This window comes from Lonchura striata, chromosome Z (genome assembly GCF_050655825.1).
Source record: "Lonchura striata isolate lonStrDom1 chromosome Z, ASM5065582v1, whole genome shotgun sequence".
NCBI lineage: Eukaryota > Metazoa > Chordata > Aves > Passeriformes > Estrildidae > Lonchura > Lonchura striata.
In genome coordinates, this window is record NC_140740.1 from 85,968,981 (window position 1) to 85,988,247 (window position 19,267).

At 39.2% G+C, this 19,267-nt stretch overlaps 1 protein-coding gene across 13 annotated transcripts in view; it reads right to left on the bottom strand.

Moving 5' to 3' along the window:
* Positions 1-19,267, bottom strand: part of DYM (dymeclin) — a 209,718-nt gene that overhangs the window by 130,320 nt on the left and 60,131 nt on the right. For all 13 annotated transcript variants that reach the window (XM_085566103.1, XM_085566101.1, XM_085566102.1 and 10 more), the window contains one exon: positions 1,924-2,106. In XM_085566103.1, the coding sequence (XP_085422229.1) occupies positions 1,924-2,106 (183 nt within the window). The remainder of the gene's footprint in view (positions 1-1,923; positions 2,107-19,267) is intronic.

Sequence of the window (19,267 nt, forward strand, 5' to 3'; positions counted from 1 at the left end):
TTCCCTTCAGGAGGGAAAACCTGGATGTAGACAGCAAAATCAGAACAATTAGTTCCTTGGTGCCACAGCTCATTAGCTGAGAAGCTCCCCTTGGCTTTGCACCTTCATTTCTGTGGATGTTTAAGCTGTGCCACTATCAGTTTTATTAAAGGATACTAAAAAGCCCAGTAAAATAAAAATCTAAACAGAATTAAAGAAACTTACCAGCAACACCAGCATATGCTGTATTATTCTGCAGAACATTAAGCTGATTAACAGAAAAATTAAACTATTCTAAACCATGTACAAAAAAAAATATCCTGAATTCTTCTCATTTTGTCCCAATTAAATTATAGAAATTATTTTTTTAAAATGCCAATTTTACTTTTATAATATATATTATGACTGCAAACAGCCTCTTTTTTTCCACATTACTTTCCTCTTACAAACCCCTTAGAATGTTCACAGAAATCAAATTTAAGTTCAGTTATGAGTATTGCTAGTGGGAACAAGTTTCTGGGAAACAATAAGTCATTCTATCAACACACACATGTAGAGAAAATATAGCTTTTCATGCTACATTTGACACAAAATAAGTTATTTCAAAATTTTATAATGATATATGTATAGCACGCTTTAATGAAATACATTACTGGCTACTGATGGCATGAAACAAAGCCATACAAAATGCAACATTAAAGAAAGCTTGCAGTTTAAAGACAGAACAAAACAAAAACTTTATCAACAATTTGATCTCAACCACCTGTAAATGGTATCAAATAAATCAAAGAAGCATGTTAGGACTCAGAATTCTTCTTATGAGAACAATCCTCCACCTTCACAACCCAATAAATTTTCCTAGGTGATGGTGAATTAATTTAGAGCTCAACCTGGTTAAAACTTAATGGATAAAGGAATACAAAAATTCCCCAGAATAAAGTGCATAACTCAGGATATTACTGTGGCTTCACAGGTTGTCACACAGCTCCTGAGCCCTGTGTGTGGTGCCAACCTGCACAAAGCCAATGAAAGGTAAAACCACATGGCTCAGATTCAGAGATTTAAGTATGGATAAAGTACACATGGAAAATTGTAGAGTCCCCATCCCTGCAGGGATTTAAAAGCCGTGTGGATGTGGCACGAGGGGACAAGGGGTAGTGGTGGCCTTGGCAGTGGTGGGGAATTGTTGGATTTGGAGGACCTTTCCAACCTAAATAATCCTGTGAAAGGCACAGGCTGTATCCTGAGCTATCTAGATAGCACAAGCTGTGTTAGAGCACTCCCATGTCCCAAACATGACCCTCTGTGAATCAGTGCTACATGGTACCTGCAGTTACCTGTCACATAGACTGGAACCTGCCTTCTCAAGACCCAGACATGCACCGAAACAACTCTGAAACCTCTCATATATATACAAAACTCATGGCAATGTTTATGTTAAACATTTTTTTCTTGCATTTGAAATACAAGAATACAGTCAGCAAACCCAAGTAGCAATTTAATTTTTTACCTTCTCTCTAAGGACTATGACTCCAGGGCAAAAAGTGCTACACATTTTTAGGGGACTTCTGCAGACCCTTGGATAACCAATCTACTTATACGTTAGTTTTATGTATATTTTATGAAATTATAGAGTCACAGAATCATCAAGGTCAGTAGAAACCTTCAAGGACTTCTAGTCCAGAAGCAAACTGGATCAGGATTATGAAGCTTTCTAGTATTTCTCAAGTCAGAAGAATAAAGTATCATTCCTCTGCCCCCACCACTAGTTCCAGCAGCTGAGGAACTGCACCTCAAAACTCCCATGCGACAACATGTTAATACTGTTCTTCCATGGGTGGGCTGGAAGGACAAAAAATCTTGGACAGAGAACCTCTAAGCAATCACAGCATCTTAAAACTCTGCTTCATCAGTTCAGGCTCAGAAGTAAGAACAGATACAAACCTTGCGTGTTCTTGAAGGACATGATGGCTTGCCTGTAGGGGTTTGGGGTGTCTGGAGTGTCAGTCAGGTTGGCCAGGACCAGCAGCAGCAGCAGGCTCTGGCTCGCCAGAGGGGAGCACTGCTCCAGCTGGGCTGATGCTTTGCTGCCCACCCCACCCAGCGTGAACACTGTCCACAGGCCAGCTGCAGAGAAAAAACCAACAAATAACAGGCTTGGTCATATTTTAATAAACAAGGCTATTTTAGAGAGTAGGTTTAGACTAGATATTGGAACAAAATCCTTCCCTGTGAGGGTGGGGAGACCCTGGCACAGGTTTCACAGAGCAGCTGTGGCTGCCCCTGGATCCCTGGGTGTGTCCCAGGCCAGGCGGGCTGGGGCTTGGAGCAGCCTGGGACAGTGGAAGGTGTCCCTGCCCATGGCAGGGGGTGGCACTGGATGGGCTTTAAGGTCCTTCCATCCAAACCATTCTCTGATTCCACACAGTTTTACATTGTGCACATACAGCTCCAATAGTAAGGCATAATGTATAAAGCCAATGCAGTGTCCCCAGAGGCTTCTTGAAAAAACTCTCATTATCACATCGCTTAAACTTTAATGATTGGGCCCCAAATGCAGAGTAATTTTCATACTTACAGCACTAAAAATAATTAACTACAATACCAAACTACTGCATTTGAAATTCCTGTTGTAATTACAGCTGGGTTGGTGAAACCAAATGACCAACTACATGCCCAAATACTGATTAGAGGAGAAGGAGCCTCAGAGAAGGATTAAAGGACTCCCATCATCCCTCTATAGCAAGTCCATTAGTCCTTATACCATTGCCACTGCTCAAGAGAGTGTATTACAGCACTGAAAAAAACTAAGAAAAACACCAAAACTGAAACAGAGATGCTGCAGACTCAGCATTATTGGAGTTCAGAGTCAGAGGAAAGGATAAAACCTCTATGTTTATCACATCTGGGCTCTTGACACATTCATTACAAGGGGATAATAAGCAGCCCCTCCCAAACACATAGTATTAGATTCATCCCCAAATGCCTGCTAACAGTTCATTTTTTTGAGTGTATCTTGAAATTTTATGGCAGAGACTAAGCATTTCATCAAAATATTCATTTAACAGGTCAAAGCTTTTGAGTTAAAAAATAGTAAGTTCTACTTAAAGAAAGGTAAATCCTTATTTCTTCTTTTAATAAATGTCTAAATCAAAAATTAAATACAACACACCTTCCTAAAGAAAACAGAAAAATTAAGAACAGTCTTTTTGTCATTAAGATTCAAGGTGTGAATAATAAAAACTAGTAAGCCATTTGAATGTAAAATACTACAGTATAACCAGTTAAAAGAATTTCAAGCTATCCAATGAGCATTTAGCCCTATAAAATTTCAAGCCATCCAATGAGCATTTTTCTTCAAATGTAATTATACAGTCAGATTATGTAACAAACCAGTGCTCCCTCATTAGGACAAATGAAGGACAATTACTGCCAAGTCATAGGCAAGGGGACTAATGCCACTCAGTGTTAAGCAGCTTGAGAGAGTTCTTATAATAAAAAGTACTATGACTGCAGCCTTCTTAGCAAGAATTTCATGTTATATTAGTAACCCTTTATCACCATGTTTTTCATCCACTGTTCTTACCAGAATGAATGATGTTTGCCATTAAGTTTTCCACATGAAACCAAAGAGGTAACATGCAAAGAAACTGTTTTAAAAACCTGAAACAACTGTACATTTATCATTACATGTCAAAGAAATTAAAATTAATCAGATTTCCATTCTTAGTGTAGTTCTTGTTTTTAATTTTCTACCAACTCATCCTTCTGTGGCTACTATCTGCCATTACACCTTTCCTCAATAGTTAGGAAAAGAGGGATATGGCCAAAACATCAGTGATTAATCTGAATCTTCCACCAGGGAGAACAAAGTCACAATGTGCAAGAGACACCTGCACATGAATATGTGGCCCAAGTGACCTCCTGAAGTTCTCTTGTTTGTTGGCAAGTCCTCCAGAAAACCAACCCCATGTAACAGGTTCATAACATTCCTTTCCGTTGCAAGGGCAGTGTCACATTAGGTGCTAAGTATTGGCTGATGTTTCCAACACACTCAAGTTAAAAACATTTTAAAGGAAAATATTACTTCTGATCATAAACATCACACTAAAATGCTAAATAGGTAAAGAGCCTGGGAAGATAGAGGAACAGGAAGTTTCTAGCTGTATGTAGCAGTATGTTCACAATATCTGAAATATTACTTAATTAAACCTAATTTTATATTTATGCATATTTTCAAATTACAAGACTGTATTTAACTTCTTTAACATGCAAAACAAAGTAACTTATACTGCACTCTCTTAGAAGCTTTCCTTACTATATTCTTTTCAGATCTGAAGTTAACAGAAAACACAGAAGAATAGACACTGATACAGTGTGGACAGAATAATATTTCAGATTCTGCTTCTTCAGAACATCACAGGAAAAAAACCAACAGGATAAAAGGAAGAAAATTTCATGTTTAAAAGGGATGAAGGCCAGGCTGGACAGGGCTTAGGGTGACCTGGGATAGTGGAAGGGGTGGGAATGAGATGTGCTTTGAAATCCCTTCCAAACCAAACCATTCTACGATTCCATGATTCCATGAAAATTCCTGTTTAAGCCAACAGGATAGCCACAGATGACTGCAACAGTATTAGTTCTGCCTGGCATCATTACAGGCATGAAGTGAAATTTGCCTAAATGCTATAACATATAAACTGGATTTCTTTCACATTGAGGTTTCTTTTATTTTACTTCTATCCTCTTGTTATTTTTTTAATACACCACAAGAGAAATACAAATTCCAGATGTTTTTGTAAAGCTTTCTACATCTCTGGGAGGTGGCAAAGATAAGCTAGGGTTCTCAAAACCAAACCACTAAACTGCAAAAAGGAGGGAAGGGTCAACAGTGTCATGAGGCACACTGCTTCTGAAGATTTATAAAATCTTCAAAAGGCTCTACAGTACTAAATACTACCTTTCTGGTCCCAATTAAAAGTCTGATGAAGTCAATAATCCACAACCCTGAAACAGTCTCTTCAATGTTGTTGTGGTTTAATACCACACAACCAATCATTCTCTCCTCTCTGGTGAGATGGGGAAGAGAACTGAGAGAAAACACAAAACACGTGGGTTGAGATGAAGGCAATTCAATAGAACTGAAAAAGAAGTGAAAATTGTGATGATGGTGATGATGATGATAACAATAATGATAAAATATTATACAGAGGAAGTGATGCACAGTGCAGTTGCTTACCACCTGCTGCAGACCCTGAGGCAACACCCCCTGTTTTATTGCTCAGCGTGACAGGATATGGGATATTCCTTCAACCAGTTGGGTCAGCTGTCCTGACTGAGTCCCCTCCCAGTTTCTTGTGCCTTAAGAAACCTTGAAGCTCATCCCATCCTAACCCCTGCCATGGGCAGGGACACCTTCCACTATCCCAGGTTACTCCAAGCCCTGTCCAACCTGATCTGGAACGCTTTCAGGGTTTTCCAGCCACAGCTGCTCTGGGAAACCTGTGCTAGGGCTTCCCACCCTCACAGACAAGGATTTCTTCCGAAATTATGAGAAGCTGACAAGTCCTTGATGCAGCATAAGCATGATTTAACAAGGACTAAAACAGCAGGGTGGTATCAACATTGCCCAGCACTGCAACAGTATCCAAGCTGAAACCAAGACAAACATTTAGGTATTTGGATCACAAACTTCACTTACACGGTTTACTATTTTCTGCAGCAGAATACTTTCAATTGCATTTCTCTAATACTTGTCCATAATTTATAACTGTGTCCAGCTCTGGGCTCTCCAGTACAAGAGGCACATGGAGCTCTTGGAGCAGGTCCAGTGAAAAGTGACACATATACTGAAGGGCCTGGAGCGTCTAAGGAGGACAGGCTGGGGAGGAGGAAGGAGCTGGGGCTGTTCAGGTTGTGAGAGGGCCCTCAGCCCTCTGTGTCCCTGAGTGTTCCTATGTGTCCCTGGGTGTCCCTGTGTGTCCCTGTATGTCCCTAGGTGTCCCTGGGTGCAGGGAGGGGCAGAGCAGAACCCAGGCTCTGCTCCAGGCCCAGCAATGGCACCAGAGCCACGGGCAGGGACTGAGCCCAGCAATTCCCCTGCACTGGAGGCACAACTTCTGCCCTGAACAGAGACCAGACAGGGGTGGAGTCTCCCTCACCAGAGATATTCCAGAGCCCTCTGGACACAATCCTGTGCCCTGTGCTCTGGGATGGCCCTGCTGGAGCAGGGAGGTGGAGCAGCAGATGTGCCACTGTAGCCCCTTCCAGCCTGACCAGATCTGGGATACACTGATTTAACGTTATTTCTTGACTCAGTCCCACATGGAACCACATTGCTAGAAGTTTTGTGAATTGGAGAACTGTAAAATTCTGCTAATTATTTCTGGAAAATACTCAAATACTTTAATAAGGAACCAACTGTTTTAACCTTTAAAACCAAATTAACAGATTCGTTTTGCCCCTCTCTCCCACTAAATAAGCAACCACAGGCTTTTTTTCCCTGTTCATACAACTCTATGTAAGGCAGAGCAAGAAAAGCAGGTCATAAAAGCAAAATATATTATTTTCCAACAGTGAAGCTGAGATTTTCTGTGAGATGGCTGGAAACACAGTTTACAGCCCTGAAAACAAACCCAGGACTTTAATCTAGTTTGACAGTCTGTGAAACAACACTTAATGGCAAAATGAAGTTATGACACAGACATCAAAATAGAACTTTCTTTCACCTGACTGTTATTTGATGTAAACACAACTCTGCAGAAATCTCAGCCTAATGCCTGGTCTCTGTTACACAATGAGATACAAGTAAGGTTCATGTTTGTACTTATTTCAAAAAAGTTTAAACATACTTATTTATAGTTTCACAATAATAAAAAGAATTTTAAGAGTTTGACTTTGAAACCAAGAGTGCAGAAGATACTCTAAAAATTTATCACACTCATATAAAGAATTGCAGCTTACAGTCAACAACTTCTAACACTGTCTACCATTATTGAAGTCAGCAGATCAACCGACTGTGAGCTATAATTGATTTTTGAGCTCTCCTGGATTAGTTATTAAACTAGTTGTAATTCTTCTGCAGAATGTATTATTCACCTTTCAACCTTCAGTGTCAAGGCTCAGAAGACAAACTTTCTGACTTCTTATGCTGGACAGAGCATTAAATTAATGCCAAGGAAATTGGAGTTACTTACTTCCAAGTTTCTTTCTAGGAAATTAGTATTGTTTAGGGTTTTTTTTTAATCTAATAGTAGCTCAAAAATTCAATTAAAGTAATCACTGAACTTCAACCTTTCCTTTGAACATCCTTCATTGCATTTAAATATAGGCATTAAATTGCAATTAATACTGGCAAAGCCTTTTTGAGCCTGTCTCTCCTCACTGGAGCTTGGTAAAAGGGCAGATCCTTCCCTCATTCCCCATCACATAACCCACATCCTCTCAAACATATTTAGCATCCTCCTAATGAGTTTTTTATTGCTTTTGACAGTATTTTGCTGAGGGCACCAACTTGAGGTGCTGCCCTCAGGCTGCTTTTGAGATTGAATAGAACAAAATAAAGAGTTTTAGTAGACATGAAGATTTTCAAAAAGTCTCTTGATCTCTCCCTGTCATTTTGACATTTCCAAAACAACAATCCTGCTCCCTTGTTGCAAAAATGGAAAGAACACAAATAGATGAGGCTACAGAAGCTGGCAAAGCCAGTGTTAAATATCAGAAAGAAAACTCAACCACAGGAAAAAAAGCCCAAAACAGAAGAGATCTAACTTATGGTTAGTAATACATCCAAGTCCTAGCTCCACATTCTGCTTTCTTATTTCTGAAACTTTTAGCAACCAGAAGATTATCCAATCCTTGCAATGCTTAAAGATTGTCCAATACAAAGCATCACTAAATAGAAATGATGAAGAATTAAAGCAAAAGTGATTTTCACTGCATCTAATTGTACCATCATATAGTTCTTCCACTAAAACCAGCAAATAGCATATTATTAAAAAACATTACAATTACTGTTTATTTCTTATTACACTCAAGCAGCAGCACTGGGAACTTGAGTGTTGTTTTTTTAACGCTTATTATGTGTGTCACTTTTCTTAAGTCAATTCAATAGTTCTCACACTGTGGTCTGATGAACACTTTCTGGTGGCCCATGGAGAGCTGGCAGTTCACATTGTGCTGGCTCTTGTCCTTGTTTCCAGCTGCTACATTGTGTTAGAAGAAAGCTAAAAATACATAAATACTTTCCTACGATTACTTTTCCATGCAAGTAATTTCTCAAGTTGCCACGGGGATGTTATGTGATAATGAATGGGAGAGGAAAAAGAGGTCCATGGAATCATGAATAGGGATCAGTGAGGCAACTGCTGTATCAGGGGCATTTTATACTTTATAAAGCACATCTTCAACATCTCAGATCTTTAGTTAAGGAACTTAATCTGCAAACTGTGAAGAACCAGGAGTACACTTGCTTAAGAGACTATAAAAACAGAAGCTACATTAATTTTAGGGGAAGTCCTACTGCAGACTCGGGACGATTCATTACAGAAAGAAACTAGCAAAGCTGAAGTATAGGAAATATGGAATCATTTTCACATGGTTTATGAATCTGCATGTTAAATATTCCACTCTTGAGCAACATTAAACTCATCTGTAGCATAAACACACTGACACACAAACTACAAACTGTGATTGAAAAAGTCAATCTGATGACTGTAGACTTTTTAACTAGGGAAATTGTAAAAACTCAGAAGCACAAAAATGGCTGTCCTAAATATTACAGCAACTTTTTGTTTGCCGTCACTTTTAAATTGCAGTAACTTTTCCAACTGGACCAAGTTCCCATAAATGATAGGTTTTTTGAAACATTTCACCTGGCATGGTAATACAAATGGCAAAAGTAACAATTTTTAAGTTTCAGCAATATTTTTCATGGTCTTCATTGTCCAGCATTGGACTAACAGGATTAACCTAAACTAGCATGAGACATAGGAGAAGTTCTACAAACAGCAATAAATGAATAGTTTCTGGGTGTCAGACAGTGTAGCAAAATAAATTTGTATTTTAAATAGTGGTTTTCTAGCTGCTCTCTAAGTCATCAGCAGGCTGCAGCAAGAATTCACAAGTGGGAGACACTACATTTAAACACCTTTTGAGACAACAGTTATGTACCAATCCATCTTGACTCTATTTCTTGTTTGGAACACAGGAATGGCATATGATGTGTGTCAGAGTAAATGTGTGATCACTTGGAACTCCATATTCAGGCTTAAAATCCCACTGAACTATGACTTAGTCCTTAGTGCAAGGTCAGAGTCATACAATTTACACAGATGATTGCCATGGCTTTATTTCAGGTGTTGTGTTATATTTCAGTTGCTTTACTACTATATTTTAAGTATTTAATTCCTAAATACTACAGGAAAGTGACTGAAATGCTATAGAAAGATTAAATGCATGTTTTAGATTACTTCTTTAAATGTCAAAAAGAATTATAGAAGTGATTTAAAAACCAAGTTATTTTCTTCTCAACAAATCACTGCAACAGAACAACTGCTCTATATTTCATAGATTTCAACTGGCTCATTGAAATACATGACTGAGTATGACTTAATTGTTTGAGGGTTTTCACACCTAATAACACTATTGTAAAGGAGACCAGTATTTCATCCTCCCTGCCAAGAACAGCAGAAGGTAGTTGTTTCTGTGGAGCCAAGCTCTGCAACATCAGCTCCCTGCCTGCCCCACTCCGGGGCACAGCCTCTCCAGAAATAGCCAAGCTCCTGTCTCTGTAGCCACACATTTCAAACACATCCCAAGCATTTGAATTTTTGATGTCACCATTGCTCCCAGTGCTGCAGCAGGAAAGGAAAGCCACAGCGAATGGCTGGGGTGAAGTGGAGGAGGCACTGGGGAAAAGACAGACCAGGAAATCTCTACATAAACCCTCTAAAGCCAGAGAAGCACTGATGAGCCTGAGGTGCCCAGGGCTGTGATGTCATTAACACATTCTGGAAGCAGTTTTTCAGGAAATGAATCATGGAAGCAAGTGAAATGCAAAGATGTATTAGGTAACTGTGTCCATCCCCTATTCATGCAATAGTGTTCCCTCCAGTACAGCTTGTTATTCTATCCAGACTAATTTTAAGGACTAGTAATGGAGCTTGAACCACATCCTTTGGGAAGCATGTTCCATAATCTAATAAACCTCAATGTTAAGATTTTTTTCCTAATATTCAGCTAAACATTACTTTATTCAGCTTCATCTACTTATTCCTTTAAGTGGTTCTATGTAATACCATAAAACATTTCTGCCCCAGTTCAGTGTTTATAGCCCTTAAATAAAAGGCACAGTCAGGTCTCCTTTGTTGCCCAGCCAAATTACATACACACATTTTTCTTTCTTTTCTTTTAAAGTCTTTTCCAGTTTGCTTCCTGCAATTAATCCCAGCTCCAATACTTTGCACGACCTTTCAAATGTCATGGAACTGAAAAAGATTCCAAACACTAAATTGCATAGATTGATAAATAAGTATATCCCTCATTTCACTGCAAAAACAGTGTTTATTTAGCTTTAAACCACTCATCTCCCTTTTTATCATTATATCTCAGGATATAGTGACAAGACCATGAAGCTCAGCTACAGACTTGCATTCTCATGAAAGCTTTTGACACCACAGAGGAATCAGAAATGTAGAAGACATCCCCCCAAAAGGTATTTAATCTGATAAATTACAAAAGCATACAAAACCAAAGCAAGTACCAGTAAACTCAGTAAAATAATATTACCTATAACTATATTACTATATTATATTATATATTATTTACAGTTGGACTTGATGATCTTCGAGGTCTTTCCCAAACTTGATGATTTCATGAGTCTATGATAAATTTAACATTTCCAGATGGGGTCTACTTCTTTTATTTGTCCAGAGATGCTGAAGCACAAACTAGCTTCATTAGCTGGAAATCCCCGATGACATTTTTATTATATGTAGTTGGAGTATGAATAGTAGAAATACCCAGAGACAGACACCTTGAAGAATTAAGCAAAGCAAATTACATAAAATACTTCAGAATCAAAAGGCCAAATAAGGCTGGGGATAACTCTAACAAACCATTAATTCACTTTTAGAAATACATTAAAAATAACTATAGGAGGAGAACATCTAAAGCAAGGAATGTTCACATTTTTATTAAACCAAGTCCTGGTCTGTTGCTGGCTCCTTTGGACACAAATAATACATCTTCTGAGATGGAACAATATTCCTGCTGCACATTTGAAGACTGCCCAGTATAACTGAAGCTGCAAATGTGACCACAATATCAGGAAAAAATAAATAAAGGTTTTATGGTATTATACAAGAGCAAAATACCACAGTATTATGACTACTTGGAACCCGGGAAACTAAGTGCATGCCTGAAGAGAGTGAGAGAGAGGAAAACGAATGAGAAATGTGGGAAAAACTGCAAATCCACCCAGCGTTGTATTTAATTTTAGAGGAACTGTCTGACTCAATCATCTATCAACCTTGGAATAGCAAACCTCATGCCAACAACAAGTTCACATACAGACATTAAAAAGGAGTTGTTGTATGGTGGGCTTTAGGGGCTTCTTTTGGTTTGGGTTATTTTGATGGGATTTTGGGGAGAGAAGGTTAGTTCTTGGAGGGATTTTGTTCAGACTTTTATTTTTTAATTATTATTTATTTAATTATTTTTGTTTTTAATAGAAAACTCCTCTGGCTGCTCCCCAGGGTACCATCCTGGTAATATAACTGTTCTTGTCAGAATGCAAGGGAACACAGTGAATGGGTATAATTCAACCAATTGTGGAGCTTCCAGTAACATCTGTTGACTCTATCAAGCAAAATATGAGGCAGAAACAAACACAGAAACATATTATAAAATAAACATCCTGGCAGTATTATTTTTAAATAGTGCTAATCAGGGTATTGATATTAACTAATGCTTTTTATGTAGGACCCTCGGGAGAACTTCATCCTCACACACAGTAGAGAAGGGAGAAGAAGAAATCCAGACAACCAATGAAAGAAATGACCTGTAAAGTTGCTAGACAGGTCAAGGCATCCAAGAAATTACTTTTCCAGAGCAGTTAGATTTTTGTATCAGTTAGTGAGTTTAGCACACTGCTTCTGTTGGTTTGTTGTGGCTGCAGGCACTCAATTCACTCATATTCCCTATAAGAGGAACAAGGAATAGCCAGCACAGTAAAGTCAGCACAGACCTGCTGCTTCCCTCCTAGACCTAAGTTTCACTCCTCCGATATTGTGAAGCACTTCACCAGTGGTACCTTCAGCACTTCCAGTCAGCTTCTCTATCAGCCTTCAGGAGAGCATTCAAAAACAATTAAACAAAACTCCTAATATAGCTGAAAAACTTGGAGTTCCACAGCTTAGGAATGCTCTGGCTGCCACCCGTATTCCTGAAATCTGCTGACACTCCTTGGAGCCTGCCACCTTTCTGCAGCACAATGGGCATGTTACTTTTTAACCCAGCAAGCATTTCTTAACCCCTATTTTTCCTTTAAGAGGTAACATTTTGTTTGTGTGAGGTAAGTCTTCCTCTACACTACCTGCTACTCCAAGGACAAGGAAAACTCAAAGTGTTAATTCTTTTGCTTGAAACCTGGTCCACCAGCAACCACACTGAGCAGGGAAAGTTCCCCCAGGATACTGGAACAGCCTCATGGACCTCATGAGGGGTGCTGCATCCCAAGCTTCACTGGCACGACACTCTGTGGAACACACTTCATGAAAACTCAACATTCAGACAATCTTGCTGCCAGTTTTTCAACAAGTTTCAGCTCGATGTATGCAAACGGCAAGTTTTGGGACCTTGTAACTTGGCCAGACTCAGTAAACTTTAAGAGGGATTGTAAATGGCACATCTCTATCCACAGCTTCACTCCCCTAAGCCCCGATTCCCAAATCTCAAGAGCCTGTTCCAAGGCATGAAGGCTCTAAAACTCCTCAATAAAACAGATGTAAGAATTCAGCATTGGTTAAGTAACATTTTTCCCTAACCTCATTCTCAGAAACAGAAGAACTGTTTTCAATTAAAGCAATGCCAAAAAAAAAAAAAAAAAAAAAAATCTAAAAAAAGAGCCTAAGGAAGATACTCAGCATGAAAAGTTTCACCACAAACAACTGAAGTCTCAAAAAAAACCAAAAAACTATAAGCAATTGAAAATTGGATTTCACTACAGAAAGTGCTCGATAAGCTTATCTTGAGGCATCAATACCAGCTCCAGCCATACAAACATTATTAAAGTGGCAGTTTTAATGATGAAGAATTGAGGAAAGCAGCAGTGCTGAGGAATGAAGTTCTACCCCCAGAACAAGCATGCCACAGGCAAAACTTTTCATTATCTTGACTAGCAGAAAATGCCTCCTCAGCTGAAAGAAGCCAGCATCCCTGCTCCCTCTCGGAGCAGGGCGTGAGCTCCTGCCAAGGCTGACGAGCTGTTTTATGTCAGCACCTGCCCTTTGGCTCTGCTCTCGCACTGACATCAACTCCAGCGGCATCAGACAGGAACACGTTTCTGTCACCAGACACCAAGGCTGGAGCCACACCAACTAAACAGGGCTGCAACACACGGAACACTGTTTGAAGCCCTCTTATGGATCCAACACCAATCAAATTCCCTCTCTTTTGGGTTGATGGCCAGTGTGGAGGGGATAGTGTTTTAGTGTGTCAAATTTACTGACTATGAAAACAGAATACTATGGGGGGAGAAAAAGGCTGACTAAGTATTACTGACTCTGCCTGCATATTTTTTCCCAGCAAAAACTGATAGTTAACATTGAAATTATACAGAAACATGTGCTAACACTCATCAACTTTACTATTAAAGACAAAAATTACATATATAGTATTGAGAAAGTTTTTGTTCCAAATACTGGTTTGCTAATTTATGGAATGAATTACATAAAGATTTTCATTTATATGAAAAAATATATTTAGAGGCACTTCTCTAGCATGCACGTTCAGTTCCATAATATTTCATCTTCAGTACCCAAAAATGTTTTTACCACAGGGCAAGGGACTCCTCTGGGCTTTTCCTGTTCCTAAGCATTTTGCAATAGCGCCAAGCCATAAAGGGAAAAGAAGTTTGCTCGCTGGGAGCACAGTTAGGAAATAGTGAGGACAAGCCATTCCTGCCTCTCTGCCATCACCTACAATAGGACTATGCCCATGCCTGAGAAAAAGGAGTTAATATAACTTGTTAGTATGACGTTAAAAATGAAATTTGAGCAGCATGACTGCCCTCAAGGGTGACACCTGGTACCACCATCTCCAGATTTGCATGTAGATCTCACTTATGTGGAAGCTCCTTGGCAATCCCAAGGTAACCCAGGCAAGCCCTATGATGCACACAAGCTTTGTAGGCCTCCATCATTAGCTGCTGCTCCCTGTGCAGAGACATCCTTTTTAGGCTAACACGTGTGGAGTAGATAATTTGAATATTATAGTATTTTTCATAAAAAACATTTCTGATATCCCAAACATTCACAAAATCACACAATGATTTGGGAGGAAAGGGACCTTAAAGACCACCTCATTCCAAATCCCTGCCTGCCATGGGCAGGGACAACTTCCACTGTCCCAGGCTGCTCCAAGCTCCATCCAGCCTGGCCTTGGACACTTCCAGGGACAGCCCCAGCTGCTCTGGGCACCCTGTGCCAGGGCCTGCCCACCCTCCCAGCCAGCAATTCCCAATTCCCAATCTCCCATCTGTGCCTGCCCTCTGGCAGTGGGAGCCATTCCCTGTGTGCTGTCCCTGCCTGCCTTGTCCCCAGTCCCTCTGCAGCTCTCCTGGAGCCCCTTGAGGCCCTGGAAAAGGCTCTGAGATCTCCATGGAGCCATCTCTCCTCCAGGATGAAACTCACTCAATATTCCCACAACAATTACTCTGTAAACTTTATGGAAAATCACAAATGCCACCAAACTGCCTGGCAAGAACTGACAGCAAAATCTTGTGAGAAGGCCTTGTGCAAAACAATTACAATTAGCAAGGTAAGGCAATGAGAAATATTCTGTGTGCTGTATTTACATCTTATAAAACCACCTGAAATTGCTTGATAAGTGGGAATCCTACACACATTATCACATGCAAACAGCATGTTTTATTAACCTTGAAGCAAGGTCCAGCAGTTAAAACATGGGGATAAATATCAGGACAGTGGAATTTTATTCCCAGCTGCAATGTCAACTGATTGTGTAATTTTAGCCAAGCTTCAAGCATGTTATTTCCTCTTTTTCCCCCATCTATAAAAATTAGAATTTTCTACTTAATAAGGGCCTTTACATCCTGATGCCCTTGGCCTGAATGTGCGTTGTTCCTGAGCTGATGTTCCAATTTCCTAAGAGATCTCTGACCCACTGAAGAGAGTCAGAGCAGATTATATACACACTGGGACTGATTACACACTCGTGTATTTACACACAGCTAGCTAATGATATAGATATATAGGACAAGTCCAATTATACAGATATAATTATATAGATATATAAAAAGACAGATCTTTGCTTGACAGACCCTCTCAGAATGACAATTGCTGAGAGAAGCAGTTCAATAAATATAAACTACTGAAGCTGAAATTAGAAGCCAGCAGTGAATTAGACAAATAAACCTAATGCCAAACTTGAAATTATGCAGGCCAAAATATTATTTCCTAGGAATATTTTTGTATTTTGTATTATCTACATTTTTACATATACATTTGCTTTAATGTATTTACATGTCATATTTGTATATGTTGTATATAGATCTTATAAAACCACTTGAAATTGTTTAAGTGGGAATCTTACAAATTACCACATGCAAACAGCATGACTCCTAACTAAATGTCATATTGATATAATATATTTTAGATTTATGAAACAATTTATTCTCATATGTAACTTACAGATTTTATTTTTATATCTCTAGGTATTTTGATATTTAAATGGTACATTTTTGTATAAATACACTAAATATATAGATACAGTACAATGGGCCATATATATTTCTATTATTAAACATAAGCATGTTCATATGTTTCTGTATAGTCTGTATTTTATTTGTATTTTATAGTTCTTTGATTATATACATACACATCCACACACAGAACTAGTGAGTACCAAATAACTGTCAAGTGCTGTGGTGTCTACAACATCTCTCATTCTTGGCAGAATTAACTGGATCCAGATTTACCTTCCAGCTGAGAGTAAACTGCTGAAACCTCCCATATATCTACTTTCCTTTCTTTTGCAGACAAGAAAAAAATCTTTGTTCCAAGGTCATGATGTGGCTGCCCTATCCCTGGAAGTGTCCAAGATCAAGCTGGATGGAGCTCTGAAGCAACCTGGTCTAGTGGAAGGTGTCCCTGACCATGGCAGGAGGGTGGAACAAAATTATTCTTCAGGTCTCTTCCAACCCAAGCACTTACAGATTTCTACAATTCTATGAGCTGACTTTTTCCCTAAAAACAAAAAGACCCATCAGTCTCCCACACAGATTTGTCCAAAATTCATAATTCAAGTATTTTAATTATAAAACATTCAGAGGATTCTTCCAGTTTCCAAGTTTCATATCAAAATGGGATTTATTTTCCCATTTAGCAGCTTTTTTAGCATTTATCCTAAGGATTAAGAAACAGGTAAGAAAACAGTTCCGCTTATGAATTCCTAGGTGGCAACAAGACAACTTCAAGTCACCACATTAGGGCTTAGAGGGGATGTTTCTGTTAAAGACCCTGAACAGACAAAAAAGCACCATGACTCAACTGCAGAGAAGGGAGACTACAAAATGTAAAAAGATTAAGTCTTTTCCAAATCAGGAGAAAAAAAAAGGTATATAAGCTTTGGCAAGTTCAATGCAAAACCAGACCAAGTTGAGCCAAAAGTAATTTGGGAACAGCCTGCTAAAGGTATAAAAATCAACAGTAAAAGCTTTTCCAAACAATCTGACAGCTCCTCAAAGAGGCCAACAAGCCATAGAGGCCTTTAGGGAGCACTCTGGGAAGGTCAGGCTCTGGCAAATGAACTACTCTGGGTGCATTTCCCAACACTTTCTGCACACTCCATCAACAGATCTGATGCATGATGACCAGTGAAAGCAACTGCAAACACAACACCAACTGCTTCATTGTCCTCCCTTGGCAAGAGGTCCCCTCCAGCAGCTGAAGGTTCCACAGAAGCACAGAAGGTGAGGGGCAAATGTGTATGTCCTAAACACCAATATCTGGATGGCTGTGGAGCCAGCCAAGAACCAAGATTGTTGTCAGTTGTTTGAAAGAACAGTAATGGGCTGTTGGTAAGAACATGCATGAGAAAGATGACCAGGATGTGGCTGCAGAAGGGGCCATACGGAAGAAGGGCAGCACTTTTCTTGGACATAGCCCCTTCCCTTCCCTTCCCTTCCCTTCCCTTCCCTTCCCTTCCCTTCCCTTCCCTTCCCTTCCCTTCCCTTCCCTTCCCTTCCCTTCCCTTCCCTTCCCTTCCCTTCCCTTCCCTTCCCTTCCCTTCCCTTCCCTTCCCTTCCCTTCCCTTCCCTTCCCTTCCCTTCCCTTCCCTTCCCTTCCCTCTCATTTATCCACCCCTCTCTTCCTCTTCCCTTTCACTCTACTCCTTTATCCAAAATCCACCACCATGTGCTTATACTAGAAAAACAGGGACTAACACACCAGTTTCCATGCCAAGTGTGTAATTCATGAGGAAAGCTTCCTAAACTTTTGTGGACCCTCTGACTTTTGTCATTCCTTCTGACCCCGAATATCTGGGGCCTCCTTCCCCTAACGCATCAGACATCACAGGCCAAACAAGAGGCTGCCTTTGGAGCAACAGCCTTCAACTGAAGGATCAGGATAAGATTCAGGGGGAAATGCAGAATTCTTTAAGAAATGCAGTATTTTTATATTGTCCCATTAGACTCAACACCCACATTAAGCCCTGAAAATTTCACACCTAAGAATCCTCACCACAAATACAACTATAGTTAAGCCAAGCTTGTCTTGCTGAAGTTTGAGTAATTAAAAGAAGCATCAGCAGTTGCAGAAACACCTGAACTCCAAATTAAGGAATAGTCCAACCTAGTTATAACAGTAAAAGCTCTAGTTTTAACTCAAACATCTAAAATCAGCATTAATTTGAGTAAATATGCCTTACCCATTCAAGCAGCATCTATGGACTTTGTTAACTAATTATTAATTATCATCTGAAACAAGCCCAAAAGAAAAACCAAAAATAAAGATACTGCTTAATTAATATACTTTTAAGCAAGCACAGCACTGATTTGTTTGAGGAAAGCATGAATTAAAGAACTCCAAAATATATCCAGAACAAATTGGAAAAAGAAAATGTACAATATATCAACTATTGCATTCTAAGCTTTTATTTCCTCCCACACCTCTCACACAGACATAAGAATTTAATGATAAGACACCCCCCCACATACACACACATGATTGCAATTGATGCATAGTGGACCACTTTTAATTCTAGCTGAAAGAATTTGGCACTCTATCCTATTAAAAAATCTCTTCCTACACTTGTGGAAGGACACAATGACAGCTCCACTATGGACACCACACTCCATGAAGAATTCTGTCGAGCACAATACCCATACTAACCAGACAGAACTATATATTTTAATTTACACAGTCATTACTTCTTTTCAAAACATGCCTCCTAAGGCAGAAAAAGTGACAAGACAAAGGGATTGATTTGTACATAAGGTGAAATGATTATTTAGTACTCATTTTCCATCGTTAGTAATTGCATTGTGCTTGTCTCAAATATGTGCCAAACCACAGTGAAAATCTAATTTAAAATTAATTAACTGGAGAACTCTACATACATGCCGAAGCTAACTTCTACAAAGCTTCTATCCTTTAAAAATTGACTTCTACAATTTGCAAATATGCCAGTTCTTGACATACCAATAGGATGCTGGAATGACTTAAAAAGTTACTCCAAATATTTGAGCATGCCATCAGTTTCAGCAGACTCGTGGTGGCTGTGGTGGGGAGAGAGAGTGCAAAACATAGAAGGGAAAAAAAGATACTATTAAAAAGACAGGAAGAGAAACACTGTAAGAGTGATTGAGAACACATTATTTTCCAATACACAAACTGCAAAAGCTCATAAGGTTATTTTTTGTTCTTCCAGTGAAAATACTAAGAAGCCAAATGGCAAAGATAAACATTTTCTATTTAGCAAGGACAAAAATTCCCCAAGTAGCTACATATAATATGACAAATCATTATCCTGACTAGACAAGCTA